The sequence below is a fragment of the Mercenaria mercenaria genome, unplaced genomic scaffold, assembly GCF_021730395.1.
Source record: "Mercenaria mercenaria strain notata unplaced genomic scaffold, MADL_Memer_1 contig_542, whole genome shotgun sequence".
NCBI lineage: Eukaryota > Metazoa > Mollusca > Bivalvia > Venerida > Veneridae > Mercenaria > Mercenaria mercenaria.
The window spans coordinates 21,104-46,619 of NW_026463423.1; the positions used below are offsets into that span (position 1 = coordinate 21,104).

At 35.0% G+C, this 25,516-nt stretch overlaps 1 protein-coding gene across 1 annotated transcript; it reads left to right on the forward strand.

The window, feature by feature from the left end:
• The first annotated feature begins 1,009 nt into the window (after positions 1–1,009).
• Positions 1,010–25,201, forward strand: LOC128554574 (interferon-induced protein 44-like). Its single transcript, XM_053535842.1, has 5 exons — positions 1,010–1,185; positions 14,894–15,085; positions 21,884–22,024; positions 22,315–22,486; positions 23,200–25,201. Exons 1-5 carry the CDS (start codon positions 1,105–1,107, stop codon positions 23,469–23,471), a joined length of 858 nt encoding a protein of 285 aa, XP_053391817.1. The 5' UTR covers positions 1,010–1,104; the 3' UTR covers positions 23,472–25,201.
• Positions 25,202–25,516: the final 315 nt, after the last annotated feature.

A 25,516-nucleotide genomic window follows, 5' to 3' on the forward strand; every position in this document is an offset into this window, starting at 1 on the left:
ATTTCAATTACAATTGTTTAATTAGTGTAAAACAGGTCGAGTAATGCAAATAAGATACAGCTGTAAAAAATTACATATGTAAATATGCCAAAATAGTTACAGGTGTAGAATTATAACATGCATCGAAAACGAGTACATTATATAATAAGGTACGAAATCAAAAGTACAAAAACTTTTAGGATGAATAGTAAGTATCTAGGAAAGGTAGCAATTACTACACAAACGGCAAAATAGATGGTCTAGTACGGAAAGAACAATATAGAATATGTTTCTAATATAGCAATTGCAAAGTTAAAGAGTTTTACTACGATACAAAGTAGAAATTATACATCATATCTTGTTTATAAAACTTTCTATGCCATGAAAACATATGACAATTTTTGCATTCTTCCTTTAAACTTATCAGTTTATAATAAAGAGTAAATTGTTAAGGCATGTAATTACATATGTCCTTTTACAACTGTATTAGCTAATTAAACATAACAGCTAGAATTTCAATATTTTAGATATCTTGTGTCTCTGTGAATTTGAGTTATTTCCCGCCATAATGCAATAAAAATGGCCGACAGTACTCATGTTTCTCTAAAAAAAGTTACAGCTGCAATTTTGAGACATGACCATTTTACACCTGTAACCTTCAACTAAAATTTTACAGCTGTATTTTTGAGACCTGCAATTATTTTACACCTGTAAATTTCAACTGCGTTTCTGGTAATTCTCTTGCAGATCTTTAAAGCTGTAATTTCAAAATGCAGGCTTTTACAGATTTACAGTTGTAAAACAGGTCATTCTTTTCGTACTGTCCCAGTGTGTTTAGCAGTAGCACACATTTGCATAATCACTCAATATTGTGTTATTCTTCACAAAATGCAACAGCTCCAACCAAACAGTTTAAAGAAACAGTCATGATTATCTTGAACTTATCTGTCAAATCTATGACATGCTCTGCCACTAATTATAATCAGCACATAGCCTGTACGTGTATGCATCAGCTGGTCGTATTAAAACTCGTGTAGTAATAAAATGAGAATATTCCTTTAGCTGGCCGATAAGAGCTTATCACTTGAACTAGAATTCATTACATAGCACAAATCCCATTGTTATATGTTAAACATGTTTCGAAGTCTTGGTGAATGGTTCAATGGTCCATGGAGAAAGCCTGCTAAAGATCAATGGAACGAGAGGGTAAGTTCTAGCTGATTCTATTTATGTACATTATTCATCAGTTTTGCGGGATAGTTCACCAGTTCCGAAATATATACAGAGTCTCGTGGACGTTTCACACATTCTTTTCTTACACAGCTGTTTTACACATAGCTTTTTTAAACGTGTGTTACGTGTCAGGGGTCATTATTGTTCGCTGTGCATCAATTTACAAGCCCGCCCGCTAAGCTCAATAGGGAGAGCGTTGGTCTACTGATCGCAGGGTCGAGAGTTCGATTCCCGTGCTGGGCGTATATTCTCCGTGACGATTTGATATAAGACATTGTGTCTGAAGTCATTCGTCCTCCAACTCTGATAATTCATGTGGAGAAGTTGACAGTTACTTGCGGAGAACAAGTTTGTACTGGTCAAGAATCCAAGAACACTGGTTAGGTTAACTGCCCGCCGTTACATGACTGAAAGTCTGTTGAAAAACTGCGTTAACACCCCTCCCCCCGTCTTCTACCCCCGCCCCCAAACTAAAAGAAATAAAGCATCAATTTGCACCTTCGTGTTCGTATGATCACCGAGCGTTTAATAGTTGCCGTCCTTACATTTTTTTTTATTCTATAAAACCAGAGTTTGAGGTTGAAATACATAAATAGTCCAGAAGAAAGCGTTGAAATTATTTAATTGTTAAAAGAGATGTACACCAAAAAGATACTGTGAGTGACTGAATGGGGGAACAGTACAGGCCATGACCAGATTGCACGGATGTGCAAGGTGATCATGATCTGCACTTTTGAATTCATATCTTGAGACTTTTCGGCTAAATTGTAATAATTATTTCATATGAAACATTTCTTTAACTCGATGTTTGGTTCATTATACATACTAGCAGCTATTAAAATTCGTTTGATTTTGAGTTTGTTCTGAGCCATCCCAGGAGATTTTCCAATTAGCGGGGAAATATAATCTGCTTCTACTTGTCAAGAATTAAAACATTCCTGAAGTAAAGTCATTCATGCTTAGACAAGAAATACTACTTTTCAATATTTCATGGATGTAGGCATTTTGACATCTTTTGAGTCATTTATCACACACTTTGATTTAAAATTATAAGAAATGCAATTAAGGTAGGTATATCAAGAAAAAGAATAAAAACGTTATAGATTGAAACAGAAAAGAGGGAGAAAAAAAGAGAAGACAGGGTGAGAGAAAGAGAAAGAGAAAAATGAAAAGAGAGGGAGAGAGTCAGGGATAAATAGAAGAAAAACGTGTACGTGAGAATATTTTTAGCAACACCATAACATTTGTAGTTCTTATCTAGAAATGGATAATGTCAGGGTCAAAGTCTAATACTATCAAGTACTATCAAAGTTTTTCGCAAACGACTGAATACTTTCTAACTTTATAACATAATATGATAAGTAACAACTTTCTAACATTACACTGCAAATTTCTTACATGACCTGATAACTTTCTAAAATGGCATTTATTAGTTGTGATGTGCATTTAAGGTTTAGCAGTGTATGACAAAACCACAGAATATTTTAGAAAACAAACAACATCTATAAGAACAACCTATCTGTTAAATATATTTTTACCATTCTGTCCCGTAGAATTAGATACTTAAAATATTCTAAATGACCTGCCCCCTTTGAAAAGGAATGCCATTTGTAAAGAAAAATGTAAACAATTGTCCAAAAAACAAACAATGTTTAACCCTTACCATGCTAAGTTTCTATAATGAGCTTGTCCATATTTCAATTTGGACAGCGCCATTAACTGTTAAAAGGGGTGTCTACAAAAAAGATACTGGTTGAATAATGAACAGTTCAGATCTTGATCAGACGATCACAGACGTGCAGCTGACTATGATCTACGCCGGCCGCATAGGCAAGATCTGCCGTGTCCAGGATGTTAAGGGTTAACCTAGCTATGTAAAGTTTTAGTACTGGTACATTGTTGCAAATCATCAAAACTGAGAAATTTAACATCGTTTTAAAAATGGTGAGTTTTTAAAGGAGTTGAACTGTCCAGAAGTGTGGCCTCTTCATGCAGTCCCTTAACAGAATTTAATATATATATCAGTAAACTTACAATGGTTTTGTAGAATAATATAAGCTCTTTATATGCTGGGTAATTTTCATGTTAAAGAATTTTTTCTTTCTATGCTTTGGTGATATTCGGTCTTTTTTCTCCGAATCATGGACCTAAATTTTAACCTTAACATTTTCGATCCAAACAATGTAGAGTAGAAACATTGTTTGCCTCACAAAATATTTGAACCCACATACCTTAACTTACAGAGTAAAGTGATAACTGCAACAAAGCTTACAGGTAGTAACCCAAATGGAATTCTTATATTTTGAAAAGCAATTTTAATATGAACTTAGGTGCTACCTAGAAGGCAGAGCTCCCTTGAAAAAAATCGTTGAAAAATCACCAGTGCCCCTTGAAAATTAAAGGAGTGCTGCTGGAATTATCTGGAATTATGGATCCGTTTTAGGAAGTTTATGTTCTTTAAGATCTATTGAAATTTTAAGAATTAATGATAATTCATGATTTCTGAATGAATGTCTTAGAATGCATTAAGATTAAATCTTGACATGCGAAAACTCTACAAATATGCTATAAACGAACTAAAGAAAGTTACGATTCTTTTTAGAAGGAGGAATGTGTCCAACTTTAAGGCCAAAATACTGCTGTGATAGACGTCTGGAATGGGAGAATGAAAATCATTTACATGTACAAAGCTTGTTTAAAAACCAAAAGACCAGCCGTTAATGGTGAGAATTTCACCTTTTTTGCCGAAATTCTCAAAAACTCCTGTTTCATTTACTGAACTGCTAAGTTAACAGTCTATGACATGTTTATAGTTAATCTTTTAGCACTGCTGGTATAGAATAGGAATGGTAGTAGGAGCCTTTTTAATGTTTATTGATAATTCATAGCCAATAGTTTTTTTTCCTAGTAATAAACTCTGCTTCTGCCGTTTCGCGTCCACAATCAACATATTGATTACACTGACGTTTTGGGAGTATGCGCAGAAAATGTTCAGAGTTAAAAGATTATACTATATACAGAGGAAAGTTAAAAACAAGAATAACTTACAGAGATTAGGCAAAGTACTTGGTCACCTGGAACTTGAAAGTTTCCAGGGTCCCACTGACACTATATCCGGAGGTAACCAATTCCATTCCCCGATCGTCCTTGGGAAGTAGGATTCTTTACGATAATCATTGTTACAGTGTTGGATTTGATACGAGTGTTCTTGCATTCCTCTTGTTTGTCGAGTTGGTGGAATTAGACGATTACTTTTATCGATGGTTACAATATTATTTACAATTGTGTACATCATATTAAGTCTTGACTCCCGTCTGCGGTCTTGTAGTGATTGCCAATCAAGGTGGTCTAACATTTCGGTCACATTAGATCGATTTCCGTTTCTATGCAATACATATCCTGCCGCCCTCCTCTGAACTTGTTCGAGTTTAGATATATCTTGCTGAAAGAAAGGATTCCATACTGTTGCGGCATATTCGATATTCAAACAAACCAGACTTTTATATGCTTGCTCTTTCACTTTTGTAGATGAAATGTTTAAATTTCTCTTTAAAAATCCAAGAGTTCAATTAGATTTAGCACAGATTTTTGCGATATGCTCAATCAATTTAAGCTCAGATGTGATATAGACTCCGAGATACTTAACAACTTGCACTGATTCCAAGGTGTGACCATGTAATTTGTAGTTGTACTTAATTGGATGATGTTTACGCGAAATTGTTATCACATTGCATTTTTCCGGATGAAATGACATTTTCCATCGATTTTCCCAGATAGCGAGAGTATCAAGATCTTTCTGTAGAGTATGGGCATCTGATTTTGATGACACTGTTAGATATGCTATTGTATTGTCAACAAACAAACCGACTTTGGATGTTATGCCCTCGGGCATGTCGTTTATATAGTATAAAAATAAGCTTGGTCTCAGGAATACTTTCTAAACCCATAATAAATAAAAAAACAAACAAAAGAAAAAGCTTCTGGTGAGGATCGAACTCCCGACCTTTGGTCTTCAACACGACCTCGCTAACCACTGCACCAATGTGGAAGTGTGACGTCAACAACAAAAAATTAAGTATATATAATAAATTTCAGTTATGGCAGCGTGACAAAAATCGTTTCGCATTGAAAATATTGCTTTCTTCTTCGTAGAAAATGTATTTAGTACTAAATTCCTATTATCAGGCGCTCATTTACATTTTTATTCAACGTTCAAAGCAGTAAGCGAAGCGCTTTTGTCAACCGTAAACAGCAATCGTCTACTGACGTCTTACTGATTATTTACTATGAGCATTGTGTACTGGAAGAAACCCGAACAACACCGATTCCAAAATCTTACCATGAATTTTCAACTCGATAGTAATTTTATAGACAGATTTATTCATTTTCTTTTTCACACGTCTAACCGTAATGCGACGCTGTCGGCGCCGCTTCGCGGAGCCGGCATCTCTGCTAATACTTATTCTAACACGACCTGAAACATTTATTACAAAACGTATAGGAAAACCACCTATATATAATACGCTTCTTTGGGAACAATGTGTGTGGCAAGTGCTTCACAGCCTAATATATAAAACAAGCGCATCCTTGTGAGCATGTATCACAGAGTCACCTTCAATGCATTCCTTGATATATGAATAACTTAAGTTAGCTGGTAAACACCACATGTTAATGATCTCAACTGCTCATCAGTCAATAGCAATCATTAATAATGATAACATGCTACAGTCAAACCTGTGTAAAAGACAACCTGCAAATAATAACCACAATCACAAAGCCTGTCTGCAAAGACCACCATTCTGAACTCTAATCAGATCATTGTCAGTGATATTTAACCTGTTGACAGAGACTACCTGTGAACAAAGACCATTTTTGCTGTTTTAACATGGGTGGTCTTTACAGACAGGTTTGATATTTAGTCCTTATTGTGATTGTGTTTGGCTTTAAATACATTAAGCTTGATTTCAGCCACGAATAAAACATGCAGCCAGTACACCTTAGTAAAGAATTATATGCAAAACTGGGGTGGATAAGTATGTTAAACATAAAAATATGTTGGATCTGCATACCGCAGTCTAAAGTAAAATGCTGATGAAAAATGGCTGTGGATATTTCACTACCAAATGTCATTGAAGGACATTGCCGTGCCGTGGATCAAAGTCAAGAAACCCTGATTGCGAGTCCAGTACTCTACTACTAGAAAAACACGGTGTTAGCTTCCATTTTGCCTATCATTGAGTCGGAACTATTTTGGCATGCATCATTAGCTGTTGCATTTTATTCTCAAATTGTAAGTGAACTCACCATGTAATGCAACGTATACAATTACAAACCTGCCTCCATGCATCTTCATCAAAAAGGGGAAAAATATAGAAATATTTTTATTATCAGTCTAGTGGTTAGTCTAGTGATATTACTGCTTACTATAGACTTTTTCTCATTTTTGTTTATATTTTTATCAGTCATTTGCTCTGCCCAAAAAGCGTTTGCCAATTGCTTGACAATTTTTCTGTTTGACTTTGATGAAGTTCAAGGTCACGTATCCATACATCAGTGTGAAATTCTTGAGTAATTGTAGTGAGTATAAAATGACCCAATCAAGAAGTCAGATTTTCAACGTCACATTGAAAGTCAAGGTATACACATGCACTCATCGACAATAAAGTCATTCCAGTATTTTGACTTTTTTCCTTGAAAAAAAAAACAGACAATGCTTTTATACATCAAAAATATTTTCTGTCATTTTATGATAATATGAGCTGTGCCATGAGATAACCAACATAGTGACTTTGCGACCAGCATGTGTCCAGACCAGGATCCATACTGGTCGCTAATTGTTTCTCTACTTGCAATAGGCTTTGAAAGCGAACAGCATGGATCCTGACCAGACTGCGCGGATGCTTGTTGCAAAGCCACTATGTCGGTTTTCTCATGGCACGGCTCATATTACTTTTTATGCTTTCTTCTAAATATATGCAGTTTAACCTGCATTAAAGGCCATATTCGAGTATTTAACGTCCTGTATATAAAGGACAGCAACGGTTAACACTGCATAATACTTGCTGATAAAGACCACCTGTCAACAAAGACAAGTAGTCTTTGTCGACAGGTAGTCTTTATTTACAAGTAAGTCTACCATCTTCTTTCTGGCAGTGGTCTTTATTCTCAGTTCAACTTGCACCTTATCTAAGTGACCCATCTGCTCATATTGGCATCTTCTACTGACATCTGCTTTTCTTCCTTCTTAATGAAAGTTGGCATGGCAGCTCGTATTCCTATATCTTCTAGAATGGACACCGAGTCACGAAAACCACTGTCAATGAAAATTACATCATCTTCTTTCAAGAAGGACTTTATATCTTCTACATTTTTTTAACATGTAATTTAATATCGTTGCGTCATTGTTTTAAGCAATATAAGGATCCATTTTTGTCACAAAGTGCCCTGTTGAAGTTACTACAACCATTGGTTTGACCAGGGGTCTGGACTTGTGTATGCTATATGACTGGCGCTGGAAATAAAACTTATTACTTTTTTGTATATAAATGTACGTGTCATCTAATACAAGTATCGTGCTATTGTCATCAACACCAAACAGTGACTTTGCCAGGGAACGTATGTGCTTGTTGATGATCTGCTCACGTGTGACAGATTCAAGACCCAGGTATAATGGTACAAACGACCTCGTCAGTGCCTTGAGCATGGTTGAAACAGCGCTTCTTATACTGGAAACGCTTATTCTGAAAAGAGTTGCTAACAGTCTGTTTGACAAAGCTGATTTCGGTTTAAACAAAAACAGTCCAATAGACATACGGGGTGTTTTGGATGGTGTACTTTTAACTTCATCCAGAATATGCCGACACAAATCCTCAAACTGAGCACTAGATAAACCTGTCATATGTTTACAGTCTTCATCTCTGACGTTATCAAAACTTAAAAAACTATCCATGTACTGCTGACAAACTTGCCTCATCTGTTGCACCAACTGTGTTATTGGGGTTCTATTCAACATTGACTGCTCTGTAACAGGAATGTTTTCTAACAATTCTGGCAGTATATTCCCATCACTTTTGACATGAACTGGGCAACATCTTGAACCAGCCCGAATCAATATGTTTTTGTCAATAAATGCCCAAAACATAGCATTTTGTGAAACAACTATAAGTTTTGGCCCTGGCCTTTTACATACAATACATCTGGAATGTGTACTAGTGGCTCAAGGTATACTTAAGGACTCTGATGGTGGACTGGAAACGGTTGTAGGTCTTGATAATTTTAATGGCGGCTCAAAGTCCGGATCTTTTACCTGACCTGTTACATTTTTACTAGCTGATTTAACCTCTGCCTTGTAATACCGATGTTTACATTTGTTACAGATAATATCAGTCTCTGAAATGTTGGTAATAAGTAACTGATGTTGTAAGTATTTCCTGACCGAGGAATTTATAACTCTTCTTTCTTTAGGCTTGGTTCTTTTGTTGCAAACAATGCAGTTGTAATATTTCGTCATTCTGCAAAGAAAGAATAATGCATACATTTAATATTTTTCATATTATGTTAATTTCAGTTCTATAGAGTAAAATAAAAAGAGATTATAACAGAAACAATAAAATAAGTTTTAAAAAATCCGCGAGTAGGTTACGAACTAGGGCCGACGACGTGGCAAGCGAGTGTGCTATCCATTATACCAATCAACCTGTGTATTGATACCGAGGGAGAGAGAGAGAGAGAGAGAGAGAGAGAGAGAGAGAGAGAGAAAATAAATAAATAAAAAAGAAAAACATCCAATGGGTTTCCTCATCTGTATTTCTGTCTACCTACCGGTTTCATAATTTCTTTTTTGATATATTTAAGCCAAAACTAAACAAATATTGATGACGTCATAAATTAACGTTGCGTACACATGTGTACACATGTGACGTTGCGTAGCAACTACACATTTTTTATATGTCTGCCCTGATGATTATGATATGAAACCGGTAGGTAGACAGAAATACAGATAGAGGAAACCCATTGGATGTTTTTCTTTTTTATTTATTATATACTTGTCCAGGAGTAACTTTTAATATTTTCTATTATATATATATATATATATATATATATATATATATAGTAGAGAGAATATATACATATATATATATACAGACAGTAGCCGTCTTCGGATGTAAATTATTCCACCCTTTACAACGCTTTTTTGTCTTTATTATGATATTCTTGCTTTTTCATTTATTTTCAATTCAAGTATACATTGTTATGTCTTTCTGAAGGATGACGTCCTTGTGGAAATTACATACGTGTACTTGTGTCGGCTGCTAACGGTTCGCTACAGTTTCGTACATTTATATCATAAAAAGACCATTTGAAACAAACAAATATATCATCAAAACCTGTCACTTACTTCTTAAACTTACTGTTCCATTTTTATATCACACTGCTTCCCAGAAATACACGTAGGAATGACATGGGGCGCCGTTTTACTATTTTATAGGCATTTTTTGATATCAAAAATTCATTTCTTGATAACAAAAATTCGATTTCTTGATATCAAGAATTCCATTTCTTGATATCAGAAAATCATTTCTTGATATAAAAAAATCAGTCACATTTCTTGATATCAGAAAATCGATTTCTTGATATCAAGAAATCATTTTCTGATATCAAGAAATCGATTTTTTGATATCAAGAATTCCATTTCTTGATACCAGAAAATCATTTCTTGATATCAAAATCAGTCACATTTCTTGATATCAGAAATTCTATTTCTTGATATCAATAATTCATTTTCTGATATCAAGAAATTGATTTTCTGATATCAAAAATTCGATTTTTTTGATATCAGGAATTCATTTTCTGATATCAAGAAATGCTGTCCATTTTCTGATATCAAAAACTAGTATTTTTGATATAAAGAAATGAATTTTTGATATAAAAATAGTGTTATTTCTTGATATCAAGAAATCGAATTCTTGATATCAATAAATTATTCTCTGATATCAAAAAATCGACTTCTTGATATCAAGAAATCAAGCCTATTTTTTGATATAAAAAATTCGGCACTTCCCGATCTAAATATAGATGGATTGAACAGGGTCATATAGAATTGTATAATCCCCGCTATGGAACGCCTAGACTGTCTTGACATGATGATTATTACTTCATCATGGCCAGTATTTCTTGATATCAAAAAATTCCCGCTATTCTAAAAATAGACATGCAATTAGAGATAACCCCTAATTAGTTTGTCATGTGCTTTTTCCAATATATTCGGTACAAATTATAATCTTTCTTGTAGATAAAACAGTTTGTTACTGATATCAAAAAAAAATTCTTGATATCAAGAAATCGAATTTTTGATATCAAGAAATCATTTTTTGATATCAAAAAATGCCTAGAAAATAGTAAAACGGCGCCCCATGGAATGAAAATCCCAAGCGATTACACATATCAACCTGTTTACATTGCGTCATAGAAACGGTGTCCAAGTAGATTTTAACCGGGTCGTTTTTATGCTAAACAAATAGCTATTTATTCAGTTCAGCACAGAGTCTTTGAACCGTAACAACTGACAATTATTTTTCAAAGATTTATTCTTTCTGGAACAAAATTAATGGATAATTTAATTCCTACCATTTTGACCACGGACCAACGCCCTTGTCTCTAATTTTTATAATATTTACCACTGGCACAGCTGTCGACAGTCATAAGATTTTCTTGGGCAACAAAAACAGATCAAAGAATCTTCTGTATAAATATTTTGGTTGTCGAGAGCTGTGCTCATACTTAAATTTCTATGTTATGTGATGGAATCTTCCAAAAATCACGCTAAATTCCGTATCGGGGGTGTTTTCGCAAACTGTTGCCGTGGTTACCATACGAGGAAACAAGTCAACAAATGCATCAGTGTGAGTTTCAATACTTGTTTTACCAGTATACATCACACAAATAATTGAATAATGTATTTTAGATTTCTGCAAAATATTGGGCTATTTCCAATACTTACCGAACCAAGCCTTTTGATTTGTCAAATGGATTTTGGCAAATTCCTTTCACAGATAAAGCTGAACAAGTTCCAGCCATGGTTACACCTGAAGGATTATTTCTGTACAGGATCATGCCATTTTGGAAATAAAAATTCACCCGCAACGTTTCAACGGCTTGTAAATTCCACTATTTCTGGACTGTGGATGTGATAGATACATTGATCATGTTATCATGCACCACGACAATCGGCAAAGTCATCTGCAGACGATGAAGGATTTCTTCTAAAGAGTTTGCAACGTTGATAATTAATCTATGAAAACTGAATTCGGAAAGCTTGTGTTATTTTCTCAGGTGATGTTTCGGGACAGGTTTCATTTTTGTGACCGTAATCTTTTCACTTTCACTAACAAAATGGAAAACAAAACTCAGATATTGTTGAAATGCAGTCTTTTACTCTAAGAGTATAACTTGGATAATCCGATATTCAGCAAATCTAGCGCAATGACAAACTTATACCAGATCCCCTATCCAGGATTTGTACATAGTGCTCTGCACTTTATAAAAGTGAATCATATTTAGTATATATGTAGTAGTTGTGCATATGATATATTACGGAATTTAGATTCTTTATCATGCATTATGTCGTTTCATTTGCATTATGTAGTAAAATTGAAAGAAAGTAAAATGGGTTTTCCGCCCTTGTATTGGCGGTTTCATAGTTCTATTTCTTCATTGTCCGATTTACGTTATCAAATGTCCGCATAGCATTACTCTTCTTATGCGATTGATGCTCGCCAGTTTAGCTCAACAGAGAGAGAGCTCAGATCTACGGATCGCGGCGTCGCGAGTTCGAGCCCTGGGCTTGGGTATGTTATACATGACGATTTAGTAAAAGACATTTGTCAGAAATCATTCGTCCTCCACCTCTGATTCATGTGGGGAAGTTGACAATTACTTGCGGAGTACAGGTTTGGTTTCAACAGTATTTTATTGATATAATTTCAAGTTTTACAGTAAATTGTTAAATGTACAAACATAAAGGATTGAGTAGAAAGCTAATAGTATAAGCTTTTAAAGAAACTCTCTCCCTTAAGTACAGGTTTATATTGGTAAAGAATCCAGGAAGGTCAAGTACTCGCCGTTACTTAACTGAAATACTGTTGGTAAACGGTGTGTTAAACACAAAACAACCAACCAACCATTAGCGTTTGTTCATTAACCATTATATATATAAAAAAAGAACACAAACAGACATAAAAATCAACTAGTTATTAAATTGCCGAATGGCGTTGTCTGGGCGAGTGGGTGGCGTCAACCCTTTTGTTTCCGCTCGAAAACGGAGTTAAGTTCTACCAATTGAAATGAAGCTTTGTATGTAGGTAGCATGCAAAGAAATAGAGTATAGGACTGCATAAGAGGACACTAGGTTCAAGGCCAATGTCACTATAGCTAAACATAGAATGAACATAGAATGAACGGTTTACGCTTGTTGATGATGTATTGAAATTAAACTTGGTCTATAGGTAGCTTATAGAAAAAAAACAAGGTTGTGATTGTTCATTGGATCATTGGAGTTCACTGTCGGCATAACTTAATTGATCTTTACATTTAGAAAACTCCATAGTGGCGCCGTTGCCTAGACCGTTTGTACATTTATTGTGAGTAAAGCTTTTATAGCTTTTATCAAACAGGTCATGGTCAACGTCACCATTACTAAAATATCTTTTCTCAAGTTGATCATCAAAATGGTGGTTTCTTGTTTATAGTTTTAGTTTGAACTTACTTAATGCCACCAAAAGTTGTGTACAGCAAGCCGATCTGAAGAATTAGTTTTGTATGATATTTTGGAACGCTGTTACCAAAAGTAGAAAAAAGGATCTGTAGTTTTGGGTACATTTTTTCTGTCAGGTCAATCTAAATATAAAAAGTGGGGTCATAGATAAAAACAACACTGTGATTAGCAAAATGTTGGCAAAATGTTGGCTTCAAGGTTATAATTTTGATAACTGTCTTTGGATTGTATTTTCAAATTGGATGCTGTTACTAGAAATAGAAAAATGGTTTATGCTCAATATGTTTAGCTTAGGTACACCTATTGTAAGCAATTTTTGTGTTTCGGAAGCTTTGATCAAAGAATCATAAATTACATAGGGCAGTGACACATGTACTTTTCTTACACCAGTTCTTCTGAATATGGAAGCAGCCAGGTTTGCATAAAGAAACATGACCATTTTTATAAACAGAAACCGTTTGCGTGATGCGAAGTTTGAAAACCTGGTTTTCAACGGTTTTTTTGTCAATGAAATCTAATCTCTCTATGAAGCCTGTGCCGTGTTCAATAGATCCACTACTTTATCATAACTTTCTCTTTCTTCATCGCTATAACTTCCCATCTTTGAGATAAAATAATGACTATCTGAAAATGCCAGCGTATTAACCGCTGCACCACCTATCATCTTAGCCTATGCACATGCCATGATTTATCAGAAAATAAAAGAAAAAGAAATTAGTTTTCAGCGGGATTTGAACCGACACCATTCCGTTCCATAGCTCAAAAGTCTATTTTTATTTTAACTATCACCCTATTTTCTATTTTTAGTTACATTGTCCTTATCAATGACCCAAGTGACCTTAAATCCATTCTTAATCCTTTGGGTTTGAATAAGGCTATCTACAAACAGATGTTACTAAAGCTTTTTGTCTGTGGCGCACATTTCTGTTTTCTAGCATTCGGACATTGGCCATATGTCTATAATAGTAGTTTTTTTTCCACGGTACGTTCAGTTGTAGTTTAAAAGGCTATTTAGTTTAAGTTTAACAGATTCATTTTTGAAAACTTTTTACATTTGGTGAAATATTCATTTCTTCATAATGTAACATTTAGAACATTATTTTTGTTACATGTAACAAATAAATTATAGAATATGTTGTTTTCCTGTGAAAACATAGAGTTGATACATTATTGATGGAGAACATAAGCAACATGATTGTTAAATTACTCTTTGAAATTAAGATAGAACATTGTTTTTAAATAAAAGTGCCCAATCAACAATTCAAAAGTATACAGGTTATGTCCATTTAGTAAAGATGGTTTAGGGTAAAAGTTTCGTAATACTTATCGGTTGTACGTTGGAATTTATAATAAAAACTTATAAAATAGAATAAGTGGAAACTCCACAGGTCGCTCAACACAACAAAAACGAAAATGTTGCAGGCTCGGTGATTGAGCCTGTTCATGGACGGTAGTGGAAATGCATGCTGCCGTCCACGCCCTCTAGCCCCGGGTTGAGCAGAACTCAACATTTACACATGCTAAAAGTACAAAAAGCAATTTAGAGACATCCGCAGATGTATTCAAACGGCGGTGAACATGGAACCTTCAATGATACACGTGTTGAGGCGTGTAATTCCATGAAGAGCAGCGTTTGGTCCCCATATAAAATAAAAGGTTTGCCCCAAACGAGAAAACAATGGGCAGAACTAAACAAACTGGAATTTATGAAGGGGATCTGAGGTTATGGAGCCTGCGTATCGCAGGAATCCAAATTGATCCTGGATAAACTGAGTATATACTGAGGTCCTGTGCATATTTACATTCTCTCAGAATTTGATTTCGAAGTGCATTTTCATTTAAATAATTAGTTCTGCATCTATATATAAATATTTGCTGTCTAACACGCAACACTAATATGTCTTTCAGTTACATAATCAGCTGATTGAAGATGTAAGAACGATTAGATTCAGAGCAGGAGTTCAAAAGGCTGGAATTCTTCTTTGTGGTCCTTTCCAGTCAGGCAAGTCGACTCTTATCAACACAATATTCAGTATCAGCCAAGGAAGGCCAGCATACGTGTCAGCTGCATTTGCATCAGATAGGAACGTTACATTTCAGGTATCAAATATTATTTATGAAGGGTGGGGGCTCGCATTAATTTATGTCAAACATTAGATATAGTAAACAGTCAATTAAATTAAATAAATTGACTTGGTCTCTTCACCGTTTAACACATATAGTTTGAAATTTGATACCATTAACATAAAAAGGTACCAATGGCACTGATACAGTGTTGCAGAGTCATTTAGCCAATATCAAATCATATAGTTGTCTTAAATCCCAATTAAGCGGCATTTAGAACGCATATATTACTCTTTAAAACATGTGTCAATTTAATCATTTATGCATTGAATTCCCCAAAAGGTCTGCATAAAGGCCATACTTTAGGATAATCCTGCGCCTTTAAAACTTACCAGTCGATCTGATGCATTTGCACCGATGTCTCAGTGCTGCAATTGCACGTACTTAATGTTCATACTGAGTCAATATTACGATATGACTTAACTATGAAAAGTCAATTGCTTCTATTACAAAGAGTATACAATTAAACCCAAAAGAAAAGAAGTGGCCAGTAGATAGCTGGCTTACAGAAAGGCCTAATAAAGCCGCGTTCATCTTTAATGAACAAAAAAAGCTCAAATACACGCAAAGAACCAATATATCGCAAGTGGAATATTACATCAATAGCTTCTTCCTTATTGCAAAAATGAGCTTAACAATTAGTGAAACTTGTGGTAACTGAACAAGCTGAGCACTTAGACGCTTGCACATTTGAAATTATAACCTCATGATATCACATTGGAAATATTTTAGGAACTGTTTGCATGTTTTTTATTCAATTTTAAACAGAGTGAGAAAAACTTGACATTCCATGCAATCACTGACAATTTCAACCACTTTGACCTATATTTTGTTTTGATCTTTACTAATTTATCTTAGGTCCATTGTGATGACAAGTTATTTCAAATTAGATTAATTACTTTCGACACATTATTCCTGGTGATATCCATCACCATGTGTGCATAACAGGGGAAGCCTGTTTCCTTTTTATTGCTGAGCGCCATGCAATGGAATTTCTGGTACCATTCTTACGTCTTTGTAATGACGCAGCCAGGGTTTGAACCCACGACCTTGTGCACTATAAAAGTTCATAAACTCTTTTTCAATGGCACATCATTTTGAGTTCCATCCCTGCCCTCCCATAGCAAGAGCTAACCGAGCTACTTTCTAGCTTTTTTGAAAACTGCTTTTGTTTCTTTTGAAATGGCATTCATGTTAAAGGGAGTCAAGTTTTTGAGAATATTTCAAGTATACAGTCGTACAGAACAATAAGGCAAAAAAAAAATATTGGACAGGTAGATTGTTTGGAAAGCTTGTACGTACGGCAAATACTTCTAAATCTTAATTCACATAAACATGTATATGTTATGTTTAAGTAAACTATATGTAGTGGCACATTTTCAAAAATGAATTGTTAGTCAGAATACCTTTAATCGCATTGTGTAATTATCCTCTTGTAGTAGGTGGAACATTCAATCTGACCTGAACTGTTGACAATAACAACCTTAACTGGATATATTTTCCTGTTTATCTCAACACTAGATAAATAAAAATATCACTCACGTGGGTTATCTGAAACTTTCACCTTCCGCTGTTGGTGTTTTTTTCTTGTATTTCTAAGGCATAAGGAAAAAAAAATCTGAAAAAGAAATATAAGTAGTTCTCTTGGCAGCACCATTCATCAGTGTCTCAAAAAGATACAAATAGAAGACGATTTATCTGGTTTTTTTTTGCAATTGGGTACAAAGGTTACAAAAATGTGTTCCGGTAAAGGAGAAATAATTTTGAAGGTTTGAAACAGAAATGAATTTTAATAAAATGTAGCACTTAAGAATTTCGAACCCAATGACATAACATTTTGCAGGACCCTCGTATCATTGAAAGAAGCCATCCAGCCAGCGGTTCTACACAGGTAGCTTAAATATTGATCAGAGTGGAACATTCTTCCACAATGAAAAGATGGAAAGCAAGCTGAAAATGCAACCAAGCAGAATAATATCAGACACGGTTAGATTGAGTCTGTTCTTGAGAGGCTTTCTCTATGATTGTGTTGATGTGACGATAAACCAAACAAGAAGCAAAGACAAATACGTTTGTTTAGAGGAGTGAAGAATATTGCCTTATGTTTTCTATACAATGACGTAACGTACGTCGACGCGCCGGTAAGTCATCTGCTGCCGGAACACGCCATAATGGACGCATACGATGGCTGCGAAATGTTTTATTGTATGAATGCATAGAATGTCCTTTATATGCCGTAAGGGTATATCTATCAGATTAATTGTAATTGGTACAGCTTCACTGCCGTCTTGAAGTCACATGCCCTTTCCAGATACGCAACATTGCTGCTCGTGTAATGACATCATTTCAGGTGATTAGGTCCGTGATAATACCAAGCTTCCACTGGTTTCTCGGGGCGTCATCCTGAATTTTTACGGTATTATCAACTTCGACCATATGTTTGTTGTTTTGTGTACGTCTCACTGTTATATTATAATTGTCCGGGGTAGTTGGTGATCTTCTTTCCGTGGTAGTTTTGCAGTTTCCTGTAAATCTGAAGAAGAAACTCAAATTTTCAGAACCACTGTAGGCTGTAATAAATAGGTGAACCGACGATGACATTCATGATGTACTGTGTTGATGGCTCACGACTGTTGACCGGAAATGGACCGTACAGGAAATATCCTATCTTAGATTTTAAAGCTGTCGGTCCGCAACCTCTAACAAGTTTGCATCGGGTAAACGTCTCACACAACTGTTTTTCGGAATTACGGTCATTAGGACACTAGGTGTGAATGTAAGATAGCCGACTGCTCTGTTGAACTGGTACTGGGCAGGTTCAAAGGTGATATTGTTGGATCATTGATATACTTTTTACTCGAACTCTTAATACAGATGCTTGGATGATGCTTCCTTCGACAGTGGCGGCACCGGAAGTTTTTATGGCAAGATGACTCCTGGTAACTTCCTAGAGAATTAAAACATAAGTATTTTCTTTTAACACTGTCTATTCTATCTGCAAAAGAACTTATCTTGGTGCAGAAAGTGGCACTGCGATCATCACTACAAAGTGGATACGACGTTCGTAAATTATTGCGATCATGTTGTTTCTTTTTTTATCTGGACACCGTCTGGCTTTAACTTTGTACCTGTATGGAACGTATGAACTTCTAAGGTGTGGACAGGCAGAACAACTCTCTTTTTCAGCGCTGCCCACAACGTTAATAGCTGCAATCTTTTTGGTCACGTGTAATGTTGCATCTAAGTTCCGCCGAAATGTTTCTTTAAAGTACGGAACTAGTAGGCTAGTATTGAAAGAGTGATTCAATGCTTTTGAGATATCACTTTAATTTATTGGAAAAACGTTAATGCTGGATAATGTATTAGTCTGTCGGGTTAAATCCATCAAAAGTAGCATATAAGCATTTGCTATCTTATCAGTTGGTCCTTAACGTTCTTGTAGCAGGTCTACAGCCTTGAGACAGTATGCGTAACTGGAAACTCCATTGCTTTTGCAGCACCGTCAGTGAGCAGCACTAGCTAAATGTCTGTACTTCGAAAGGTGACAAGTTGCAATGCACTGACTCAACAGAATCCCCCAAACGCCTGACAGTCTGGTATATTACCACTGAGTGTAGGAAAACTAAACTTAGTTATGAAACTTAATTTATGTCCTGTACGGCTACTCTCGTTCCTGTCAGATCATACGCACGAAAATCATCCGGCAGTGCCGGCCTGGCACTCTGTTTCATGTGCGAATGAATGTTCCTTACCTGAAGTTGCAGGTTTAACAACAAATCGATCATCTCGCTAAATCTTCTCATTGTCGATCTTATGCTTTGCCTCCTTCGCCGGAAGTATTGTTTTAAACTCCCCGGAATTTTCAGCATTTTCTTCGGCGGCCTTAAAGTTTTGAAAATAGCGAACAGTTACAGCCTTTTGGTTATCTTATGCCCCCTTAAAAGTTGGCAGATTCATTTCAGGTATTGTCAAGGCACCAACAATGTCAAGAGGACTGAAGAATAACGTGCTGTGTGTGCGTGCATTCTTGTGTGTGAAGACCGTTTCCTCATTTTTGTGTATAGATCATTTTCGTACTTGATAGCATCACATATAGCTTGGCACAGTGTACTTGTTCATTACTGCAATCCGCTTTGAGGGGAGAGTTTTAATGTCAGTAATAGAATCTGCCCGTTTTGACAGATTCTTCTTTTGCAGCGTCTGATGCTTCCTAAATTTCACATCAAGTATAGCCAGGGATACATTTTTGCAATATTACTATTATAGAGAATGTCATCCACTATTTTTTCAAATGTTTCTCCCTGTTTATTGAAAGTTAGACATTTAAAGACATATTGCTCAAAAATTTCTGAAGTGTTACATTGGAAATGTTTTTGATGAGTTTATTTTTGTTTTTACCAAGGATTATTCAGCCTGATATGACTGCACAGTAGTTGATTTATTATCGAGCGGCTGTTTTTACCTTAATATGTTGATCACATTTATGGAAGTCATCTCTTGTGACTCCTAATACCTAGATGTGTTTTCAAATCTTCTTTTGGCGGAGGTAATACAATGACACCGGTAAATCGTCTGCTGATTGAATGAGCCATAATTGATACTCCAATTTTCAACAACATTAATACAACTACCAGGCATATCTTGACGACTTGTTAGAGTGAAGTTTTCCTGCTAGTGTTTATTTTCATGTGCATATCAGCTTCTTTCCTTAAAGCCGTACACTTTCGGTTTTCTACGTAAAGCCGTTGTAGTCTCATCTGATTTGTTTTACCTTATTCAAATATGTAAAATAATTGATGATTTGAATAGAGTATGTAGCAAACGTTTTGTTGGACGGATTGCTTAAACAGCTCTGATTTTGAACCTTCTAATATTTTTCTGAGACTTTCACAGAGTATAAACAATGATGATATAACGACGGCTGAACAATGCTGTTCAGGACAGACCTATTTCTATATTTATCAACTTTGGTGGGAAAGACTCTCTCTCTCCCTCCCTAAGGTGACACGTGTTTTAAATAAAAAAGAATGTAGCATGTTACATTACGTTATATTTAAATCACAGTGCAAGATACTATTTTTTACTAAAAACCATTACATAAAGATGCAGGAACTGAACTAAATATAATATTGCAGTTGCTACTTATTGACATAAATATATACTTAACTTCCCGGGGCCGATATCGTAACATACCTGCTGCGGCGGGATAAGAATTACCACCTGACGTCTAAGAACATTATCTAACCTTATCATGGTCACACTCGCATACAGTCAGTTGAAAACATGCAGAGCAACATCATTAACTTTTGTGTAAATTAAAATATACTTACAAAATGTTCGAAGTTTGAACAAATATTTTTATATCCAATTTCGTCCGTAGCTTATATCCAAATAGAACAAAATTTTCACTTCGAAATATTCACAATTTTAACACACCTATTGCGTTTAATAGATATTTGAACATTGAATTCCAATAAATAGAAATGCATCATTAACAATGAATATTTACATCAGCATTACCCGAAATTTACACCCGTTTTTGTGTGAATATGAATGGTTTATTTGATGTTTAATCTATTTCTTAACATGTACACAAATGTTGTGTGTTTCGCACTGAGACCGTTAAGTTGTAATATTTACATCCATCTTTGAATAATTATTAAAGTCACAAACATGCGCTTATACAAATTTATTTTATGAAATATGCTTTGTTGTGTTATTTTTTATCCATTTGTATCGTATGTGATGTAAGTATTACAACATTATTTTAGCATGATACTAGATAAATATTTTCTTCATTTGAAGAAAGATCTCTGACCGACGACATTATTTTACTCTTTTGAAATACAGTATGAACGAAACACAGCGGAGATCGTCTTTTTTTCATTTACATTACCGCTTAGTTGCAGACATTTATTTTAACAATTGAACTAAATATTAACTTAACTAGTAATTATTATATCAAATAAATAATAGACAGTATGCAAAATAAATTTGTTTTGTCAATATTATCAAAAAATAAGAAGTACTTATCGCAATCATCATGATCTCGGTGCCGCGACTATGCTCGTCAATCGCCGTCCTGGGGAGTCCTGATAACGCGCGTATAGTCGCATATCGACGCTACAGGGGTAGAAAATATAACGCCTATAGCGGCATTTCGGCCCCAGGGAGTTAAGAGACTAATCTTCAGACTTTAGCTAAACTAAAATGATTTCTCTTTCAAATTGAAGTTTATTATATCATGACATTGGAGCAAGATGTTTTAATTCTAGTCTATCTCACAAAATGGTAAAATTAAGAACAAACATGTTTGAATCGGGAACCGAATCTGTATTGCCTTGGAAACAAAAACTTTCCTTATTGCTAGACAAATAGACCACAGAGAAATTTTCACTGTTTGCCTTGTTTTCGGTGCTTCCGAGGGATCTACTTTCCAGGTTTTATTTATAGTAAAAAAGCATAGTACAAAACAAGTAATTCTCATGTGTTTCTACAATGTAGAATCTGTCTGTAACTTAGTTTCAAGCCTTCTTTAGAAATAAAGCGGTACATGATCTCGTACATGTTTGGTTTTACTTTGTTGTCGTAGCCAGTTATTTTTAAAGCGAGGTCCAAATTTGGCCTCGATTCTGTTTCATACATTTAAATGATAACTTCATGTAAGTGTGTATATGGTCTTTAAAAGTGGCTTTTCCTGTTGGAATTTAATCTTTGTTTTCCTTTTTCATTTTAAACTTTTGAAATGGTCATATTGTCTCTTTATGGTTTCAGTTTATAAAAGCCCCTGACGATTGTGCTTTTAATAATTTTGAAATCAGAGACACAGTTGGATTATCGGAAGGGCAAGGACTAGGTTTCAACATTCAAGATTTAGTGTACGCCTTAAATGGAAACATCAAAGCAAATTATAAGGTAACCTTGTAACTACATACAGAACTTTCATTAATGAATATAAATGCAGTTAATATACACAAACTTTGAATTGATACTCAATACTTTCTGCGAATTTACCAATTGTGATTTTCATCAAGACAAGCACATTTCTATAACAAAGCGATTTTTCTATTAATTTAATATTTCTTTAGATAATTTTTCATATGATAAGCTAATGACAAAGTCAATATCATAACAAAACTGCATTTGCTAGTTTTCTGTGCACACACAAAAATCAATTTAAAATAGCACCACTTTTTATTTTCTAGTTTAAAGGTGACGTGCCAATACAGGAAACAGATCCGTTCTTCCTAGATTCTCCGTCCAACGAAGACAAATCCCATTGTTTGGTTATTGTACTAGACGTAACACTCCTAGATACGATTACAGACAGAATTTGTAACAAGTTTAGACAAGTCGTAGATGAAACGATTAGTAAAGGTAAAAATACAATTGAAGCACTTCATGAAATATCATACAAGCAAACAATGAAAGTAAAGAGAAAAAATATAATCATCCTTTCGTGCAACGAAATCTTTACCTGTCGAGATATTGTTGTGATATTATAAACGCTTCTCAACCTCTTTGCTTGTTAAATCAGCCTCATTGCTTGTTAATACAAATCTAAAGACATGATGATAGAGACTATACATAGCTCTTGAAAGATATGCCACAGTTTTAGAAAATCGCTAATTAAAACAGTGGCTTACATTCTTTATCATTATTCTCACCACGTACAAAACTGAACAAGAGTTAATATCTATTTATTTGATATCTGTTCCAGTTTCATTTGCGGCAAGTTGTAAGCTTTTCATCTCGACAAGCATTTACACAGAGAAAAAAATATTAAGGATAAGAAAAATAGATTGCATAGTACAATAAAGACGAGTGAAGGGCGACATTTAGTAATCGAACCGTCCTGTGGTGTTTCCACTATTTCTATTTTAGGAACTTTTAAATTGAGGGCAATTTGAAGAAGAGTTAACCTAACTGCGTGTGCACGTTGCCTACAATGTCCTATTTAAACAAAATTCAGGGATTATATATGCTGAACTTTAGACAGCGAAGGTTTGCATAATTATTCTATATCACAGAAATACATCAGGGGCATTTGTCAACTTACGGTGAAAGATTTTGCTTTTCTCTAATTTTAGGAGTTCCTATCGTTCTTATTCTTACAAAGATCGACAAGATATACCCATATCTCCGGAAGGACATCAAATACCTATTTCACAGCAGCATAGTCCAAACTGCTGTGACGAAAGCAGAACTTATTTTTGGAATTCAAAAGAAGAACATACATCCAGTCCTCAATTTCACTGATAATACGGAGGTGGATCCAATTGAATGCATTCCTATCTTACTTGCGCTGAAGCAAATCCTTCACTACGCGTCTGATCACATTAGATTTCATTTGAATGGGTGAATAAAGAAAAACAATTTAACTGCTTTTCAGTAGAGAAACAATATATTACATGATACATTTACACACACACAAACACGCACGCACGCACGCACGCACGCACGCACACACACACACACATATATATATATATAATTATCTCTTAGTTAGATGATGCAGGTGTGTATTGAGAGATGATTAGCTTTCATTAGCCTGGGAATCCAGTCTGACAATTTCTAACTTTTTTAATACCTGCAAATTGACAGCCTGGGGAAACCTGTTTTCCGACCGCAGCGCCACCTATATTACACCCGAAATATGCGGGTGTTTGATTAAGAACGATAACTTCTGAAAGCAATATACCATGGCTAAAAATAGAAACGGAATTATCACGGAAAATACAGATCGGAATCGTGTACTTCCGAAGGTTTCCGAACATTTCCGGGCCATAGACAAATACCAGTTTGTACCTCCCATAGCTTTTCCAGCAAGTTGTAACAACTTTTAAATATACAAATGTATCAGTATAAACTTAAATTTGCGTCATAGCTAACAAGAAGTTATATTAATGCAGACCTAGTGATCTACGGAAATTGTCGAATTTTCGGCATCATTGCCTCGTTTCCGTTTCAAACAAGCGCAAATCTGATCACATGTTAATTAGGCTAATTATAGAAAATCGATAATCAATAGTAACATGTAAACTCCTTCAGATTTCCCCAGGCGTTGATAATATCAGAAACTCGATGAATGCCAATTAACACTAATTAGCGCAAATTAAGTGAACTTTAATGCGTAGGTATAAGGTATGATTTCTTCTGACAAAGCACAAATATTATCAACGGCTTCCCAGGCTAAGCTTTCATATGTTTACATTTTGTCTCTTCCTTTGTCCGTCTACTTCCGTCTATTATTTTTGTATCACGATACGTACAAACTTTTCTGACGTAGTGTCATTAAACGATGTAGAAATGTTATTCATTAAGATATTTATGAAAGCTCTAAGCGTTTCCATCGCTTGTTTTGACCTACATACACATCGATGTTTGCTTGTTTTTGTTTTATAGGAGCCTCATGTAATTTGACTCTTATATCAATATACAACATTCATTTCATTTTTAAAGCTATTTGAAATCACCTACAGTCTAGTGGCCATTTGCTGTTTTACGATAAACACAGACACTTGTGGTCAGGAACCCGCCCCCTACATATCATTTGGTTCTGTCAAATTTTTGCAAATATTTTTGGTATTAAATTTAAAACAAATTGAGCGTAAGTGGAGAGCATAAAAGAGGTTTTAATACATTTCAGCACGTTTTTGTATTTAAAATGTTATTTACCATCAATGACCTTTCATATCACAAGATAGGAAAGCATAAATTGACACTAAGAGACAATATTCGATTCAAATTTTAGATGAGGATCAACCTATATATCCTTGGTATCAATCGACGGCTCTGTAACCTTTCCATTAAATAATACTGAAATTGCGATATTTTAAGTCAATCGAATTTTCCCCGTGGATAGAAACCTGCTTTATATATGTCACAGGGACGATAGTAATTACATTTTGTACTACACAATGACTGTTTACTATAACACTCCTTTTGGTACCCTAGGCGTGCGCGATATAGAGCGGATATCCGGTGCAAGTGAAGTAAAATAGGCTGAAAATGTAACAAACATGGTCTTTACATACGCTCTGTCCGTTTTAAAATGCTGAAAGGTACTGGCTAACAGTTGGAAGAAACGAATTAGAGGTGTATGTGTGTGTGTGTTGTGGGGGGGGGGGGGGGGGGGGGGCTGACTTAGAGTGTTTGTGACAATAATCATCTATTTTTTTATAAATGGGAAACTTGTATCTATGGGCACATTTACAGTCATTAAATATATCAATGAACACATGTAGTGTTCGTATTTACCTTTAAAAGAGCAATTTTAACCAGTTTTATACCTACACTGACGAGATATGAAAATATGAAAACGCAGCAAACATATGCCTGAATATTTTTTATTACAAAAAAAAACAACATAACCATAACATTTCCAACATATACACCTCTCGGTAC

What these genes read in the sequence shown, in the direction of transcription:
- LOC128554574 (XM_053535842.1), top strand. Translation starts at nt 1,105, where the DNA reads ATGTTAAACATGTTTCGAAGTCTTGGTGAATGGTTCAATGGTCCATGG. An exon ending in ACATCAAAGCAAATTATAAG is followed by an intron (nt 22,025 to 22,314) that starts GTAACCTTGTAA and finishes TTTATTTTCTAG; the next exon opens with TTTAAAGGTGACGTGCCAAT. An exon ending in AGATGAAACGATTAGTAAAG is followed by an intron (nt 22,487 to 23,199) that starts GTAAAAATACAA and finishes CTCTAATTTTAG; the next exon opens with GAGTTCCTATCGTTCTTATT.